Genomic DNA, 19623 nt, shown 5'->3' with positions numbered 1-19623 from the left:
TCGATTCATGACGTCGATTTTTGACAAATAACTGCGAAAAGTACCAAGAAAACAAAAAAAAAATTGTATTGTTTTCGTTTTGAACGACTCAAAATTTGCCTATAAAATAATATTTTAAAGATTTTCACTTTTCGTGTAAGCTATTGTAATTATATGTTTTACTATACTTTTATAAATATTCATGTAAAAACAGATTAATATCGATGAAAAAACGTGATTAATTTTTAAAGTTTAAAATGTATTAATAAATTAGAATCATAAATACTCTTGATATTTTTATACTACGTTAATATATGTAGGCATATTTTTGAAAAATTGTCCTTCATTTTGAATCCACATTTATGGTCACCGTAGTTATACTATAAATTAACTTAGGTGTAAATAATCCCTTTTTTCCAATGTTTGGTGAGATTTTTTCATTGTTCGAAAAATTCTTTTAGCGAAATTATGCAAAAAGAGGCTGAAAATCAAAAATTTTGAAAATCAAAAATTACATATATTTGCAAAGTCGCGCGCAAAGATCAAATTATATATTCTAAAATTACATAAAATTCTCTAAATCATTTGTCTAATTTCAAGAGCTGACGGACCGGTACTCACACTTTTTTTTACTAATAATCTTTAGCACCTACATTTCAAAGCAAATTTTTTGGTAAGAAAATAGGAAAGTACCAAATAAATCATAAATACCTTCACCTGAATATTCCACGATATTTAAATAATGGATTATGGTTGAAAAAGAAACATTTTCTTTAATTGGTTAATCGCCAAAGGCCACTTAACTGATCACTCGGTATCGCGCCGATTCCCGTATTTCTTTGGAAATGTATCGTTCGTGAAGAAGGGGAGTGAGTAAATAATGTGAAATGTGGTATTTGTGACTTTTACTTTTCCCTCTCTAGGTCTAACTGGTGTTTTTTTATCAACTGTCACCATGACTTTTTTCTATCTGCCTCCATATAGTCGAAACACTGTGCGATCTGGCGAAAAAAAGAACAGATACAAATTGAAAATTTGCTTCTAAGAGGAGATAAACACCATGTTGGTTGCGGAACACACATGTCAGACTAAAAGGCAAATCTAGCCAAAAGTCGATATAAGGCGATATAAAGCTCTCATAAGACTCAGCCGCTGCTCTCTTAGATTAGTTGTTTGTGTAATAATGGGATACTGCCCTGTATGCCCTGCACATGGCACGTGGTTATAATATCCAACCAACGGCAGACAAGGAAGAAGAAGATAACGTTTAACACTAACTATGTTATTGTCCCGTCCTGGCTAAGATTCTCCGTGCTTTTCTTTCGCGTTATCAGAAATTCTTACTTTACCTAAACTTCGCGAATCTTCGCATAGCCACTACGACTGAGTTTATCAACTTTTTTAATTTTTTAAGGCAAGGTCCTGTCAAAGTGACTCAAGCCGGTTTAACAAAAGTATTGCATTTCTTCAGATAAAACACGGCTTAGGATTCTAATCAACTGAAAACACTGCCAATTTCTTGACTTTACTCGATGGGTTGAATTTTCGGTGAAAAACAATTGCATCGCATCCGATTAAAAATGGACTGTTACTATAATAAACTTACCAACTTTACAAAAACTCGGGCTCCATGGTAAACTTTTTGCGTAATTTTATCTGTCATAAAAGATCACATCTAGTTCCTCCAACCAAAAATACCAAACAGGCATCAATGTAACGATCGAAATAGCCATCCATAGTCCTGAGCGGAGTTGCGTCCGGATCTTATTTTTCAAGTCCTGTGTTCCGACACGAGATAACAAACTATAGATCATGGCTCACTTAGCTCTATGGCTTACTTGCCTGCATGATGTACACCTATTTTCATTTCAATTTGATTGAAAAACGCGCAATCTCTTAAGTTGGTTGAAGATGGTCCTATTTCAGCTGCCGATTCAAAAACTTAAATTTATTTACATCTACTAAAATCGACTACCGCCCGCCATTCTCATATTCCTTCAAGTGTGACGAAGTAATTTAAGCGCATATTAAAGGCTATTCAGGGTGTTTTGTTAAAGACTAAAAAAAATTTTTGGACAAATCGAAAGATCGGATGGGGCTATATAAAAGGATCCAGACCAATTGGCCCTAAATTCGCCACCGAGGACTCCAAATGAGTTAGTAATTCGAATCAAGCAATTTGTTTTTCAGGTTTAATAATCGAATTTTGGCTTTAATAGCAACATTTTGTGTTTCATCCAAAAGTGTCTTCAACAAGCATGCGCATTTGCCTCAAGTAAAGCAGTTGCTGAGCAAATGCCACAGCGTTTACAATAACATCTGCATCTATGCAATTATAAACATTGATTTAGCTCCAAATTGGCAACAATAAAATAATCATAATCAATTTAAAGAAGCCCACATATGCTACTGGCTATAGACGCTTAACCTTGATAGTAAAGTTGAAAACAATCAAATATGTAATTCTTACCGCGAACAATTCAAAATAACACAAATTAGATACATACATACAAACATTATGCCTACACAAGTACGTTCACTCAATTTGTGCAACAGTTGCCAAAATAAGAAAAAACGCATCTTGGTGTTTTACGCTCAATAAGTGCCGCCAAGGGTCGTTAGCAGCGTGATTCTTGCACTTGACGTTGTTGTTGTTATTTATTGCTGTTATTTGTTGCCAGACACTGTTAGGTGAAACAGCATAATTGGTGTGTTGCAAGCTTCAACTTTTCTCATTTTCATTATCAGTTTATTTGTTTTGCTGTCAGCCATCAACCTGAGGCCCACAGTTTCCTCCGCACTTCCTTCATTTATTTATCTTTTACTAACTAATATGTCATTCTACATACTCAAAGGCGGTAATATAAAGGAAAAAAAATGCGTTCAAAATGGTTGTGGAGAGTTCAGTCTTCCTTCTTTTTTAATTTGTTTTTGGTTTTGTTTTTTTTTGGTATGGCCGCAAAGTTGTCGTAGACAGACAGAAAACAAGTCTATTTTTGTCATGTTAGCGCCAAATTACATTTTAAAATGAATCGTCACTTGAGGATATTTACAAACGAATAGGCAGAGTTCGCATCGTACCACCTTCGATGTGTGATGCTTGTGCCCAAGGATTAAAATCTAATAGTAAGCATTTTATTTAAAGCACAAAAAGTGCGTTCGTAAAATTTATTTTGGTACAATAATACCTTGGAAAGATAGCTCTAAAATTAATGAACAACTATCAAAAACGGCAAGTTAGACTTTGGGTTAACTATCTCAGACAATTATGATTAGTTTTTAATTTAAGGGGCCTACCCTGGGTTTTACTTATACTTTCAGTATATTTTTGCCAGCACTGTCCAGTGCACACATCTTTCTCTACAACAAAAACTCCTACCTTCAAGAAAGAATTGCCCTGCTAGAAGGAGCAAACCAGTAAACCTTTCCGAAAATGAATGGAAAAAATGGAGGATACATTTTCTGTTAAAAAATCTTAATTAAACCAACAGTAATTTTTCCCTATCACTCCAAGTGGAAATGAATTTAATGATAATTTTGCTTATTTTATTTGCACAGGTATCTTTTTTTCGGGTCCCAATCTTTTATTAAAATTTGTGTCATTTAATGCCGAGTGGAAATCCGGCATTAGTATGTAATTTGTGTTGCCCTTACAGTTTAACTGCCATTATTTTATGTTTAAATGACCACTGTTCCAATGGTGTTGTTGTTTTTGAGGCAGTAAAAAGTGGTTTAGCTAGTGGATTTTCAGTAGACCTCCAAGAAATTCATTAATTTTTTTTCCTTTTATATAATTAAAATTTGTTTTTTCTAATTGTAAAATTGATTTTCGGAATTTTACTTTAATAAAGTATTAAACCTCAAATTCGTTAACAAAAATTTAAGCTTCAGTTTTTTAGGTATACGTATTAATTAGATTAGTACAACTTTTTGAAATTTTTTTTTGTAAATAGCCTTTTAAATAATTTTTGTTGAGAATACTTAGTATGCATGTAATTTGTTTCATTTTCTTTTCTTTTCTTAACAAAACGTTAATAGCTGCACATCAATTCGCCAGTTCTCTGTTCGCTATGTTTGAGTTCCCGGTCGCTTAACAAAAACTTTTGTACGTGAAAGCAACAACAAAGTTAGCTAGCAAGGACGGAGTGTGTTTGGTTGTACCTCATTGAGTTCGTTCGTTTCGCTACTCGCTTACTGTAGGCGAATCGATGACAGCTAGTACCTCATATGTAACGTTTTAATGTAAAATCTCTTACGCTTATATGGCAATAAAATTGAAAACCATTAAGAAATAACATAACCTCAAAAAAGGAGCAAAAGAACATTTTATGTATGTATGCATTTCATGCATATGTAAGCACTTAAATATATAGCACAAGTGCTCTTAATTAACTCTAGTTAATTAGAAAAATTATATCCACCAGTAAAAGGGTTTAATAAAGCAATTCGCTTAAGCGGCATTTAGTATTAGTCCATTTTGTGTAGTTAATCACGAAAGGCATAAAATCGCAAATTTTTGTGTACTCACTTTATTAGCTGCACGTAGTTGTGTGTATGAGGGCTTCACAAAAAATTTTGCAACTGCAGCAGCAGCAACCAACAAAGTCTACCCCATTGAATAAAATACTCATAACATTATTTGCATATTAACATTTTAGTTCATATACAACGCTACACATTAAATTATATTGCATTCAAATTTTACATTACATAAATTAACTTTTTAACACTTTTATTTTGCAAAAACAGCAGTTCGTCTAATTTTAGTTCCGTTCCTTGTTTCACTTCCACATCCGTTTGTTGGGAATTTTAACTCGCTGCTGGCAATGCCTTTGCTAAATGTCATTTTTCTCGTCTCCTCTTTGTCTCTTCATTCGTTATATGCCGTCGTTATATTCCGGCGACATTCGACATTCGGCAATCACTTCATAGAGGTATTTAGAAAAATTTCGAGAATTATTGGCATAATTTGCTTATAATTTAATTAATTCTAGTTTTCATTGTGTGCATTCAACATCAGCAGATAATTCAATATGTTTTCATTAGCACGTACAGCTTCGAATGTCGCAAAGTGAGTATATTTGTCTTGGGGGGGGGGGCAAAAAGGTAACCTTCCGCCGGCGCCGCTGCCGCAGCCCAGAAGGGTTTCGCATAATTTATTGATTACATAAAGCCGGCAACGCGCCTAAGAAATTATAGTTAATTTAATTTTCTCGTATTTCATTTACACAGAACGGCCGTGCGCTGTAAACATGATTTGCCTAAATTGCCATACGATTATGCCGCTTTGGAACCGATTATCTGCCGTGAAATTATGGAATTGCACCATCAGAAGCATCATCAAACATATGTGAACAATTTGAACGCTGCTGAAGAGCAATTAGCTGAAGCACAGCAGAAGAAAGATGTAACCAAAATTATTTCACTTGCACCAGCACTGCGTTTCAATGGTGGCGGTCACATAAATCATTCGATTTTCTGGCATAATTTGTCACCTGAAAAATCACAACCTTCCAATGATCTTAAAAGCGCTATCGAAGCACAATTCGGCAGCTTGGATGCACTGAAGAAAGAATTGACAACATTGACTGTAGCAGTTCAAGGCTCTGGCTGGGGTTGGTTGGGCTACAATAAGAAAACCAACCAGTTGCAGTTGGCTGCTTTGCCCAATCAGGATCCATTGGAAGGCAGCACTGGTAAGCGCCTTTGGATTTCGTTTCTAAAAGTGTAATATTATGTATAATAATTTTGGTGATTTTGTATGTTTTGGCAGGTCTAATTCCACTCTTTGGCATTGACGTTTGGGAGCATGCTTACTACTTGCAATACAAGAATGTGCGACCATCCTATGTGGAAGCCATCTGGGATATTGCCAACTGGAAGGATATCTCCAATCGTTTCGCTGCCGCTTCTAAGAAGTAAATGTGTTGTTTTGTATTTTATCGCAGCCTGTGTCTCTTATAAGCTTTAAGTGATTTAGAGAAGACAACTTATAAAGTGTCCACTATGTTTGATGTGCGAAACCTCGTAATTAACCTAACGTACTCACTGTCATTAGATTTTATTTCCATTACCACACCGTAGAATGGAATAAAAAATTGAAAAATGATTTATGAATAGTAATAAATACACGCTTATGCAAGGATACGTGGCTTAGTGAATTGATTAAGAATAGTTTACGAGGAGCAAAAAATACCCTTACATGGCACTTAGGAATAATCGTCAATCATTAAAGGAATTTTAACGTTTCTAAAAATAGTACTCCAGTCAGATTTCAATGCAGATATGGACTGTTGCGCCAACAGGATTACCCAGAAAGTATTGATAAATGGAATGGAATATTTAGAGCACAACTCCACAACACTCTTCAGGGGTTTCGTGCTTTTCAGGCTTTCAGCAATAGTTTGATTCTTAGATTACATGATCCAACTACACATTTGGTTCATGCTTAGATTAGACTACTAATAAAAGTAGATTGTCAAAGAAAACTTTCTGCGATTGACTATCGACTTTGGAGCTATATGTATGTATATGATTGAATCATGGGAGTTATATAAGAATACAAAAATTATAAGCGCTAAACTCGTGCAAACTGTTATTAAACTTTGTTCTGCATAAAAAAATGCTTTTTGACTTACTTCACCCAGACTTGGCAACTCTCGTTCTCTTCTTGACATTCCTGCATTATCGCCTTTTCGTAACTGTCATAAAAATCGTTTATGATGAATCACGAGAATTAAAACAAAACTCTGAAAATCATTTTCCTATCAGCTGGTTGTGTGAAAAACAAATCTTTGGGAAAGGGGCAATTCGGTCTAATTGGAATTTTGAGGAGGCAAAAACGAAGCTCGAACCTGCGCTCTAGTGGCTGGAGCGGAAATTCGGTGTTTGATTTCCACTAGACGTTTGGCTGGACGATTTCCGTGGATGACGAACAAGTGATTTTCCTGTCGTCGACTTTTCGAATCAGACGAAGTTTTCTCGCCTGACCGTCCACTCTGGTTTTTGGCTATTGCTACGCATGCAAACGCATTAATTAAAAAATAAAGATACTCTTTATTACAAAAGAATTTAGTTGCTTAACAAATTGCATTGTGTGTGAAAACGAAAAGCTGGAAAATAAAAATTGCTCACAACCAAAGGAGATAACTAGAGCGCACAGTGTGTTGAAAGTGTGAAAGTTATAAGAAGAAAGACAAACACATTTAATAATCCAGTGTTTTGAGTGTGTTTGATATAAAAAGCTTGAAACTTAATTACTGCGCTGTTTTCTTATATTAAACTTTGGCTGGGTCTCAACACAATTTTGTTTAGATTTTCCACGCGGCGATTGCAAATCACTTTGAATACACATCTGCTTTTCGGGTAAGTCTAAGGTAATTTAGCTTTTAGTTATTGTTTCCATTATCAACTTTTATACAAGGTATTTCCAAGGAAAAAATGCCTCTCAAAAAAATCAGTGAAAAATCAATTTTCCGCAAGGTTCTCCGCCGTACTCACACACACACACACTCAAGTTCGCCTGAATTCACCATCCTCGATTGCTAAATGCGAGTGGTGTGTTTTGCATTCGTCGGCAACTGATTCCCACATTCAACATGCTTCTCTAACGGCCGGTTCTTAGTGTAATTAAAAATTTTTTGTGCTGAATGTTTTTACAAAAATTAATAATAAATATCCAAGGATTGTTCTCTTTACTAGAAATTATTAGATTTCCTGGCTTCGGAGCGCATTCTTATGGACCACTTGTATCTTACAAAGAAACAAATTTGTATTGAATTTTTTTATTTTAATTATTATATATGTACATATGTTTTAAAGTCACAACCCTTGGCGCAATAATAATAATTCCACCATGATACAACCGATATTTATTATTTTGATGTGCCGACTTTTACACCATCGGAATGTGACTTATTTGAGCCAAGAATTATTCAGTAGAGATTAGTTTTATCGACATGGCCCCTTGTAAATTTGATAATGTTCAAACGGTCAGTGATATTATCGTAAAATACTCGTACTAATATATATAAATATGCAGCTATGCCTGTACATATGTATGTATACATACTTATATCATTATTTATTTTTTTTCAAACAACTTGTTTATCTCTACGCTTTTCCGCTTTGCTTTTTAATGAAAAGCTATTTTTATGTCAACAATATGCTAATATTAAGCAAACAACTAATCAAAATAGTCATAAATTTCAAATAGGTGCATAAAATTGATATTATTATTATTTTTTTTTATTTAGCCGTGCACAAAAGCAGGCGGTGCATTATATATAATATAACAGCGTGTCATCGTCATATTTCCAACGATTGATGGATAGATTGGTTTATGATTTTTGAAAAGGCGAAGAAGAAAGCGAATTTGATTTTTATGAGAAGCCTCATTTTATATTGGCTTATCTTTATTATTATCCGTCGGCCGCTGTGGTGTAGTGGTAAGCAGTGCGCGCTTTCACTCATCAGCACCTGGGTTCAAGCCCTGGTCAAAGCAACATCGCAAAAGGTATAGAAAAAGGTTTTGCTTAACAGCGGTTGTCCCTCGGCAGGCAATGACAAACCTCCGAGTGTATTTCTGCCATGAAAATCAGCTTCTCATAAAAATACAATCGCCGTTCGGAGTCGGCGTAAAACTGTAGGTCCCTCCGCTTTGTGTGACAAATCAAAGCGCACGCCATAAGTCGGAGGAGAGAATCTCGGCCAAACACTAACATATGTGTAAGCGCCAATCTATTATTATTATTATTATCTCTATTTTCCTTAATTTTAAATTTATGTAGTTGTATTTGTTTTTTAATTTATTTCAATTATATTTTATTTTTTATAAAATTTATTTTAAGTTTATTTTCTTGTATTTCGCTTTTGTAGAATAAATTTTGTTTGTTTCAATTCTATTTTTTCGATTGTTTTATTTTCTTTTGTATAATTTTCTTTTAATTTTAATTTTTAATAACTATGTAGTTATTTCAATTTAATTTCTTCATTTGGGGTTTTTTTCTTTTTTATCTCTCTTATTTAATTTAAATTTTTCTTCTAAAAAATGTGTTTTTTTTTTAAATTTTATATATGTACAATATTTGATTTTGTCTTATTTTTTATTTACGTAATTTTTGATAATATTTTTCAAACCCCATTTTATTTTATTTTACTTTATTTTTAATGTTAATTTGTTCGTAATTTTGTGTTTATTTTATTGTAATTATTTATTTTTTGCAATCCTTTTTATTTTATTTAGGTTAGTTTTATATAATGTTTAACTTAATTTAATAAAATTAAATTTATTTCATATTATCTTGTTTCATTTATTTAATTTATTTGGATTTTTTTAAAGCCTATAATATTTTTTATACACAGTTTTTTATTACACATTTTTAATTTTATTTATTTTTTATTTTTGTATATTTATTTTACTTAATCTAATTTAATGTATTATTTCTTATTTTTTCTTTCTTTTTATTTTTTGATACAATTTTTTTCGGATTATATTTATTCTATTATTATTAAATTCTATTTAAATTTTGTATTTTAATTTAATTAAATTTATTTATTTTTTTGTTTTATTTTACTTAATTTTATTTTTGATATAATCTGGTTATTTTTTGGAAATCTTATTTAATTTTAATTAAGTTGGATTTGTTTTTTTTTGTATACATATTTTATTTTATTGTAATTATTTTTATTTAATTTTATTATATTTTTAGTTGGTCTTGTTTTATTTTTGATAGGGGGGCTATCACAGAATCCATCGTAGTCCGATTTTTCGTGAAATCTCCGAAAATACGATCAGTGAATCCGATTTGCTACGAACGCGTGTTTTCAATATATAAGCCAAGTCGTGACTATTCGGATTCAGTGATAGCATTTCCGTTGATTTCACGACAAATCGGATCACGATGGATTCTGGGACAGCCCTGAGTATTTTAATGCCCATTTAATACATTCCTTTTTTAATGCCGAATTTCCACTAGGCATTCAAATGACAAAAAATGTGTGCCATTTAAAAAAATTCTATGTGGAAAAGAACTTAATGACTATTTTTTTAATGTAATGACACGATTATTTTTTAATGCCCGACTTTGTCATTTGTCATTTTCGCCATTTACTGCCTAGTGGAAATCCAGCATAAGCATAGTTTATTTTATTTATTTTTTTATTCTGTATTACCTCTATTATTTCATTTCTTTTTTAATGTTAATTAAAGTTTTTTAATTTTTATTTATATTTGTTATTTAAATTGTTTTATTTTTTAAAATCTACTTTATTTTACTTTGTTTTATTCTTTTGTTTTTATTTCTATTAATGTTTTAATTTTTCTTAAGGTTTTTTTTTTTAACTATTTAATTCAAACTAAAATTTGTTTGTTCTTTATTTTATTTTAAATTTACTTTGAGTTATATTGTTTTAAATTAACATTCAGTCTTCAATAACTTATCGTAGACATATAATATAAAAATAAAAAATAAAAAACTGATATTTGAGATTACTTGGATAAAAATTAAAAATAATTGTTATTTTGGATTTACAAAATAAAAATCAAAAATAATTGTTATATATATTTTTTTATTTTGTATAAAAATTAAAAAAAAAAAATTATTTTCAAATTTGATTCTCGGTGAAAAAAAGAATCGATTCACCAATAACTGGTCCCTGATAAAAATAGTTCACCAACTACAAAACTATTTTACTAAAGAAATCGATCTGTTTAAGCTTCAAAAGCCACACGGACAAGGTACCTTGTTCACGATATTGAGATCCTGTGTGTGGAAGAGCAGCAGAAGAAGCGACAACCTTGCCAAAGGAAATGCGAAAATGTTCCATTTCCGAATTATTAAAAACAAGTATAGAAGCATAAATCAAGTGTAGTGGACAAATAAACATAAAGAAATAAAAAGAAAAAATAGATGAACGCAATAATCAAAGGCTCCAGCGCTGACAGCAAAAATAGCTGTAATTTGAGTAAGAGTGGAATGGAATAAGGATTATAGTAAAATTGCGGGGGCGACTAAAGTAAAGAAACTGATAACTAGAGTACACTAAGCGGCTTATTTAAGCGCAAATTTCGTGAGGAACGACGATTTTATACAGCTTACATATTTAACTACGCATTTGACTCTATGTTGTCACAATTTTAGTCGCATCGACGTATCGAAATTGCGTTCATAAAAAATCGGTTTCATGTCCTTCGATCTTTGGTGTTACAATTTTTAATTTTATCCATTGCACAGCAGCCAAGTACACTTGAGTGGCATTAAGTGCACGCGCTTGTAGGTGGCAGGTGTTGCCTCGTTCTTTTTTCTTTCGAAGAGCAAATATTTATGTACATACACATATATGTATATGTAGCGCGTGTAGCGATGTAAAAGGCTTTAAGGAAACAAGTCTCCGCTGCTTGATTTATGTACTCGAAACGTAGACTATTTCCAGCCAAGCGTGCAAAAGTTGCCTTTCCCTGCAACAGCTTTTACTTAGCCACCAACCTGCAGCTCAAGTGTTATACATCACTCCCAATCCCCTTGTTCGGTGTTTGCTTACACCAGCTGCTGTCTTTTGCTGCCACTTTGCTACTTTCCCTTCGGTAAGTGGTTTAGTGGTTGTGTAGGCGGCGGCGGCGGCGATGGTGGCTAAAAATAGACTTACATGCCAATATGGTTATGCAATTGCACGCAGATTTGTAGACGCAAACGCATCGATAAAAGCTGGACATCCTTCTGTCTGTATGAAGCGCCCAAACTAATGTCTGCCTCGTCGGAAAAAGAAGTTTCCCATTATTGCTGTCGTTTCTGACTTGCAACATGTGGCTCGCTAAATATCGTATGTGTGCGTTTGTTTGTACTTCGATTGCGACCATCGGAAATCTCTGCCTCTGTGGATTGATTGAGGGAAATTATTGACTGATTGTTTAATTAGATTTTGATGTATTGGTATTGGGATCGTCAGAGCCTTAACATTAAAAAAAAAAAAAACACTCGAAGAGTGTTCTGAAAAAATACCCAGAACTACAGAATCTTATCTGAATTGTGTTCTATTCAGTTAAAAATTAGCCGAGAAGAATTGATAAATATAAAAAATACTTGCAAAGATAGCCTTTGTACCAATTACGACTGTGAGCAACTTGAGTACCCCAACTAGAATTGCCAATAAAAAAACATAGAAATGTCGGCATCATACAAGGTGATTGGCATGTCAGCTCGAAATTATGCTGAACCAATCTGCTAGTCTGGGATTAGCGCCGTGTAGTGGATGAAACCACAGATCTGTCATAACACGACACTTAAGGTAGCCACGAGATGTCCTCCGTCGATACAACGAACGAAGCTTTATACCTGCAGTGACACTGAATTCCGTCTACTACAAATCTGTCAAATGCCGCAATTGCGACAGCATTGAGATGCTTTCTCTGCCTCAATACCCCCTGCATAGGTTCACTGTTAGTAAACAACTCCTTCATAGAACACCTGTGCAGGCACTCCTTTGGAGCTAGGTTACTTCCTGGTCATGGCAAATGATAAGTAACGGACGATGTCCAAGTTAGTATCCATCAATAGCTGGAACTCACGTTAAAAGGCAGGCTATCGAGGAAGCAATAGCCGAACTTCATCTGATACCTATTGTTTCGAGCGATCCTCTAGCGTCATTGAGGTCTTGATACTTTAGCAGCTTTAACGTCTCACCTACTCAAGTAAATCTTATGAGTGAAGGAACTCCGCTGAAACCCAAATTAGATGAATGTTACTGTGGATTTCAAGGGAGTTAAGTCTTTCTATGCACTCGAAGATGCTCTGCGGCTATAACAGAAGATACAAAAATTTGTTATGTGATATTTTGAGGTTAGTTTCGTTTTGAGGAGTGACAGGTAACAAAATCAACAGAAATAACGTCAGTTGACACTATTTCGCATACTGCTGCGTAATAAAATCAATAGACATTATTACCTTTTCAAAAGCAAAATAAAACCCGTTGACATTATTGCACTTTCAAACATTAAATTTGCGTAGCTTCGCGGCGGCCCGCGGCGGCCCGTCTTTTGAACAGGTTATAATGTCAATTGATTTTAATTCGCATCACTATGGGAAATAGAGTCAATTGACGTTATTTCCGTTAATTTCGTTACCTGTCGCCATTTTAGGTTAGTTTAGACAAATCGAATTTTTTTGTTCTTCCTTTTGTATTCAGTTCACTACTTTCATTCGTTTCTCGAGAAATGGCATTTATTCCAGCTGCAATGCTACGTCTATCGTCACCGCTTCCGGCAATCAAATTGTGCACAGCATTTATTCATATACATACCTACATACTTATTTAGATTTACACAATCTGCTTGTTCGTAGAAAATCGAATCTCTTATATTTTGTACTCGTTTCCCTTATCTTTTGTTTTCCATTGTTGCTTACAAGTTTTTTGTTCAGTTTTCCTCCTGTCCTGCTGTTAATCGATTTTTTCTGTGATTCGCATACTGGCTCATACATACATATGTATGTATGTATGTATGTACAGGGCGATTCAATAAGACCGCAGATATTCTTTTATAAATTAAATACAACCAAATTTTTCGAAATAATTATTTTTTAATTTTATCCTGTTTTTTAGTCTATGCACACAATGTCCATTAAATGTTCACCACGATTCTTCTTGCACCACACAATGCGTATTTTTTGTATGCGCTTTGTGGCAAGTTGAAATCATATCGACACATCGGTGGAAGATCGACCTATCTCGGCAGCCACCCTATCTCGGCGAAAACACCCTATCTCCGAAAACTTTTGAAGAACGTCTTATTTCAAAATTTGGTTGATAAACGCCCAATCTCAGAATTTGATTGGAGAACGCCCTCCCCCAGAATGCCATTCAAAAACGCCCCATCTTAGCATATTTTCAATACCTTTTCATTTGAGATAGGGCATTATTCAACGAAATACTGAGACAGGGTGTTTTTCAATAAAATTCGAAAGTAGGGCGTTCTTCAATCAAATTCTGAAGTAGTGCGTTCTTGAAAAGTTTTCTGAGATAGGCCGTTTTCCACCGAACAAACTGTATGAAGGCGCACGGGTGTTGTCACGTTTTGCACCGATCCAGCTTCTTCGAATTTCCGCACCAGATGGCTACTCAGATATCCGACTATGTTGACCGGAAAAACCCAAGAAATGCCCAAAAACACTTCTTGCAGTACGACCATTTTCATAAAAAGTTTGGATCGCTTCTATGCATTGTTCAACTGAGTTTCGCTCCATGACTAAGTTTGCCAAAGCCTGTAGTGCAATTGTCTGAAATAAAGCATTAAAATATCGCAAATAATTGTTGTCAAAGATCTGACCGTTGGCTCACCCTATACCTACAACATGCGAGTATGTATCAGAGCAGAGATATTTCATGCTTGCTAACATTGAGCTATGAAACTACGAGTATGCATTTAATTTTCCTTTCAGTTTGTTTAATTACGCTCCTTGTCATATTAAAACTTTGCAAGCGTCTGGGGCGGTTTTGTTTTTTTGTTTTCCAACTAAATTAACTACTCTTGTAAATTCATTAGCGTTGTTGCATTGCCTTGAAATTCCTAAGCAAGTGCACGCTGTATGTGTTAATAAATATCCTTTTACTTACTTCCACATATGCATATAATAGCCGCGCGCTGACATTGAGCTCACGCTGACACTTAACCTTAACAGTGAAACTTTTTCTGTTTTTTTTTTCGTGTATTCTGCGCTGTCACCGTGCCCTTCTGAGTCTAGTTAATGGTTTTTCATTGCTGCTGTGACACGACGAAACTGCATTTTCCTAGACATTAAGCCATCCTTGCTTTAAATACGCCAGCAGCTTGTGTTCCACTTTGGTAAATGATTCTGGTTTCGCTAATTGTTATTGCTGTTGTAGTAACTATTGTTAGCTTTATAATTGGTTTTTAGTTTTAAGCTTGTTTGTATTTTACTCGACTTGATTAATTATTATTATTGCGCGTTTAGCAGCTGTCATGTAGGATATTATTTTGCACTGCATCAACTCAACAGCTGAGCTAACAATGAGTAGGGATTTGTTGTACATACATGGTACTGCTGCGAAGAAGAAAAATCACGAGACTTGATATTAGCAGAACCGTCTCATGGAACTTTAGGCTAGGACAAGGACCAGTAAATTTAAACTATCCTTTGTGATACCATTGTGAAGGGATTCAAGTAGGAATAGAGAAGAAGGCTGAAGCATGGATCAATGACGTCTTTATTCCTCATCTTCTCCATGCAGTTGTTACAATATGTGCTTGAGGGGCTTGCTTAGCTATAAGAGCTCCTTAGACCACCTACGATCTAACCGTGCCAGAAGCAAGTAGCCACCTTGCACTCCAAGGTTTTTCTTCACCTTTCCACTGTTCCGTTCACTCACTTTGCCCCAGTTCCAAAGAGGACACTCTGTATCTGCTCTCCTAAAATAATTTCCAGCACAGAAGAAATTGGAGGTATTCGGTCGTTCTGCTTCGATATATTGAAGATTTAGACCATTGGTTTATCCCAAAACAGCAGAGATCAAAGAACAAAGCCGATGAACTGTTCCGTTCACATTAGTCTAGCTCCAACTTCAGACATTTCGTAAGAACTCAGGCCAGAAGGGTGTTTATTCACTTTCATTTCGAGTTCGATAGTGCAGATTTTGGTATGTCTCGCTTATAACTCGTCTGATTCCATGAAAATATCGGAGTTTTTGGTTACACTTTCTCCATTACTTCATAGAGTTCCAATAGGCCTTCCAGAATCATATAACTTTTATTTAATTTACGTAGGCGTCTTTAGATCTAAGCCGTAGTGCTCTTTGTAGTAGAGATCGGTACCGAGTATGCTTTTGGAATAAAGTCAATAAAAAATTCGGAAAAAAATCTAAAAAGTCCAAAATCTTTTAACGTTTGAAACTACGTACACAAAATCCTGAAAAAAATCCAGAGAGATCTCAAAAAATGAGGGATTCAATTTGCAAAAACTCGGAAAAAAATTCCAAACGGTCCGGAAAAAATCTCCTAAGGATACATAAAAAAAATCACGAAAAAGTATAGAGGTGCCGTAAGAATCCTTTTTAAACTTAAATAAACTCTGAACAAACCTCAGAAAAATAGATAATTCTAAAGTGGCCGAAAAAAAATTTCGAACGGTCCCAAAAATCGAGCAACAAGTATCCCGAAAAAATGCAGAGTAGTCTTGAAAAAATTCCGAAGATTGCGTAAAGATCTGAAAAAGTTCCGAACAAACCTCGGAAAAAGATAAAAACATTCGGAAAATCCCGAAACGTCTCGAAAAGTCACGCACAATCCCGAAAAAATCCGAAATGGTACCGAAAAAGTTCCGTAAAAATTTAAAAAGTCCCGAACAAACCTCTGAGATAAATTCCAACATTACCAAAATCTGAACGAAGCCCGAACAAACATCAGCGAAAAAATCTTCAAGGGGTCTTGAAAAAAAAACGGAAGGTGCCAAACCTCGCGCATAATCCTGCAAAAATCCAGCGACATTTTGAAAGAAAATAGATAGAAAAATCCAACGGACCCTGAAAGAATCTGGAAAGGTTCCAAAATCTCAAAAAGTCCCGAACAAACCTCAGATACGAGTAAAAATAAAGACGTTGCCGGTTATTTTCAGCTTTCAGAATATTAGGCAACGTAACTAAATTAAAAAAGCCAATATCCCGGACTTCTATTAAAAGTCTGCAAAGTATTATTCCACCGTTGTGAGTGTGAGAAGATAGATAGTGTATGAAGATATTTTGAAGGCATAAAAAGTGAGCTTAAGCTGCGACTCGCTTTTCAGTACAAATTCCTGAGCTTGTGCTCCCTCCATAAGTGCAAAAATTTAGTCTGAGTGATCACTTTTTATGCTCTGGCATGCGATACCCTAAAAGAGGGTTCGATATTTGCACGTTGACTGCCCTTAGCCCAAAGTATCAGATTTCTCATTACCGTGGTGCTGGTCGGGACGGTATACAGAAAATAATAAAGCTGCCTTTGATTAACGTTGGACGAAACTTCGCACCGCGCCGTTTTTATACAGAGAGAGTTTGTCGTCACAGCTGACACTGCCGTTATTGCAGATTGGTTGCAAATGAAGATGTTTATCTCGGAACCCTCTTCTGCTCTCCTTCCGGCAAGAGGTCAGTAATAGCTTGTAGGACTGCTGAAGTTTAAGCTTCGCTTACAACATAGAACTCCTGACCCATTCAGCCATTCTATATTCATCTCTGTGGCGCTGAATAATTAATAGAGAAGCCAAATGCTAGTACTACACATCCATTTAGTTGCATATGTATATACGTATTTACCTCCACATTTATCATTCTACACATACTCTCCGCCCCTCCTTAATATAAACAGATCTCTTAAACTAATAATAATAATAATTACACAAGTGTCGCATTGTTGCAATAAAACAATCCATCTTCGACTTTGATTGGCATCTGCAACCCCCATAACCTTATCAAACACTATATTTATTCTGCAATGACTGGCACACACGTGTCGACCAAGACGCCTCTCTGCATACATATGTACATTAGAGCGAACCACCTTGCAAGTAAACAAAAAAAAAAAGTTCGTCTGAAGTATTGGCAAAAAGTTTTTTGTTTTTTAATAATTCTACTGGAATAATCGAAATAATTCCTTAGTAAAAGTTTAATAATTTTTGGTGAGCTTTGATTTGCTGAAATTAGAGAATTAGCTGGGCTGGTAAGAACTGAGATCTGATGGGTAAGTACTAGAAGGGGGTACTTGAGGTCAATATACTTTGGAACATTGAGAATCGACTGTAAAAGCCGAAAATACAGAAAAAAAAATCTTCAAATTTCAAAAATATTTTAAACTAAGGGGTGTACTACGAAATTTTTTCTGGCACGCTATAATGTACATAGATACACACATGCCCATGTAAAGGCACCTATATATATATGGAGTATGTTTTCCCTTACAACTCACTTGAAGTAATACCATTAAAAACACATCTTTGCACACACAAATGCTGCATAGCAGGAATATAAAAACAAACACAACACAGCCAACAAACTATTTCGATTTCCACTTTGATTGCGCGTTGGTGGTTACCACTTACACAACAAGCTTTTCACAGTACATACATAGGTACTTCCGCTCGGGCGCGTTTAACGCAACAAATGCGCTTGAGTTCCTGTGCGCAGCAACTGAATTTCCGTTTCCAGTCCGTCAGTTAGTGAAGGTCTCCCTTTTTGCTTTGCACAACTAGTGTGTATGCTGTGCAACTTTATTGCAACTAGGTACGCTTGTTATTGCTGCACAACGTCAAGCTGCTTTTGACAACTTATTACATTTTATGTCGCTTGATAATCGCTTTGCTCGTAATATTTGTTCATATTTATAGTATCTATGTACGTAGATGGTTTCTGGCTACTTGTTATAGTGTCAAGCATTAAAATTCGCTTAAATTAATATGCACTCGTAACGGCGCATTGTAGGCGGCTGTGCTTTCAACTTGAACAAGCATTTACTTAAGTGTCAAATAATTCTAGCTTTTATAACATTTGTAGGAACCTATGTACACATGCAAATGTATGTGCGGGGTTAAAAATATGCACAAGGATTACACACCCGCTTCCAAGGATGTAAAGGGTTTTTTTAAGTCATTTTATAAATATTCATTATAATTTATGGCGTATCATTTTTCTCATTTGGCCTATTGTTATTCTCATTTGACGCTTAAGGGCCACGGCCGTAGTAGTGCGATTCGAAATGTGTATTACACACAGAAAGTCTGAGTACCATCCAAGCTTCAGTGGGCTTCGATCTTTGCGAGATTACCAGTCCTTTCGTTGTCATGAAAGTCCTCATGACCTAGAATTAACGTATAAAAAAATGCCGAAAAGTTTCAGATAATACCCCTGAAATCATGAAAAAGTTTCAAATTATTTCCAAAAGTCTTCGAATATATCAAAAACAGAGTGCAAAAAAAGCCATCAAAAAGAAAAAAGGCCCGCGAAAAATTCCAAAAATATCCTAAAAAATCTTGAATCAATTCGAAATATTTTCAAATAATTCCAGAAAAATTAGGAAACGCGCCAAATATTAAAAAAAAGAACTATTCCTTTCCCCCAAACATAGTAAAGAAAGATCACCTAGGGCCACAGAATGCACCGAAATTTTTTAAAGAAGTTCACAAATAAGGCCGAAAATGACAGCAAAGTCCTTAAAAAAATTACCAAGGCTCCCAAAAGGTTTCAGCGAAGACCTGAGCCGTCCCAAAAAATAATCGAAAAAGCCTAAAGTATTTAGAAAATTTTTGAATATCTTATAAAAAGAGAGATCCAGAAAAGAGACATAATACATCGCAGAATCGTGAAAAATCTCGTATTGTCTCGAAATATTATCCAATACTCCAAAAAAAAAGTGCCGAAAAAAGCTAGAAAAGGCACAGAATGCAGAATGAAAAATTGTGAATAAACCAAAATGTGGTAAGATAGAAAAGTTCATGAGCCTTCAAAAATAGGCCACATAAATCTAGAAAAAGGTAAAGTACACCACTTAAGTTTTAACAATTTCGAATTATCTCGAAATACGCAAAAAAAAATACAACAAAAAAAGGGTCAACGAAACTCTGAATAATCCCAAACTTTTTCGGAAAAATCGTATAAAGTTCCGAAAAA

General features: G+C 34.7%; 3 protein-coding genes across 3 annotated transcripts in view; 2 read left to right on the top strand and 1 right to left on the bottom strand.

The window, feature by feature from the left end:
- Positions 1-19623, bottom strand: part of LOC118744797 (proton-coupled amino acid transporter-like protein CG1139) — a gene marked incomplete in the record, with an annotated part of 239955 nt that overhangs the window by 113453 nt on the left and 106879 nt on the right.
- Positions 4825-6126, top strand: LOC118744801 (superoxide dismutase [Mn], mitochondrial). Its single transcript, XM_036478145.1, has 4 exons — positions 4825-4913; positions 4974-5050; positions 5212-5675; positions 5753-6126. Exons 2-4 carry the CDS (start codon positions 5013-5015, stop codon positions 5899-5901), a joined length of 651 nt encoding a protein of 216 aa, XP_036334038.1. The 5' UTR covers positions 4825-4913; positions 4974-5012; the 3' UTR covers positions 5902-6126.
- The window catches only part of LOC118744791 (kinesin-like protein unc-104), a 94233-nt gene continuing 81247 nt past the window's right edge, over positions 6638-19623 (top strand). Inside the window, exon 1 of the mRNA XM_036478121.1 lies at positions 6638-7344. The gene's annotated coding sequence lies outside the window, so the exon portion shown is untranslated. The remainder of the gene's footprint in view (positions 7345-19623) is intronic.

Source organism: Rhagoletis pomonella, unplaced genomic scaffold, assembly GCF_013731165.1.
Source record: "Rhagoletis pomonella isolate Grant_MI unplaced genomic scaffold, Rhpom_1.0 Rhpom_scaffold_00008, whole genome shotgun sequence".
In the NCBI taxonomy this organism is placed as follows: domain Eukaryota; kingdom Metazoa; phylum Arthropoda; class Insecta; order Diptera; family Tephritidae; genus Rhagoletis; species Rhagoletis pomonella.
This window is presented reverse-complemented; position numbering and strand designations above follow the sequence as displayed.

Coding starts and splice junctions, on each gene's coding strand:
- LOC118744801 (XM_036478145.1), top strand. CDS start 5,013: ATGTTTTCATTAGCACGTACAGCTTCGAATGTCGCAAA. Junction 5,051..5,211: donor ACAGCTTCGAATGTCGCAAA/GTGAGTATATTT, acceptor TCATTTACACAG/AACGGCCGTGCGCTGTAAAC. Junction 5,676..5,752: donor TCCATTGGAAGGCAGCACTG/GTAAGCGCCTTT, acceptor ATGTTTTGGCAG/GTCTAATTCCACTCTTTGGC.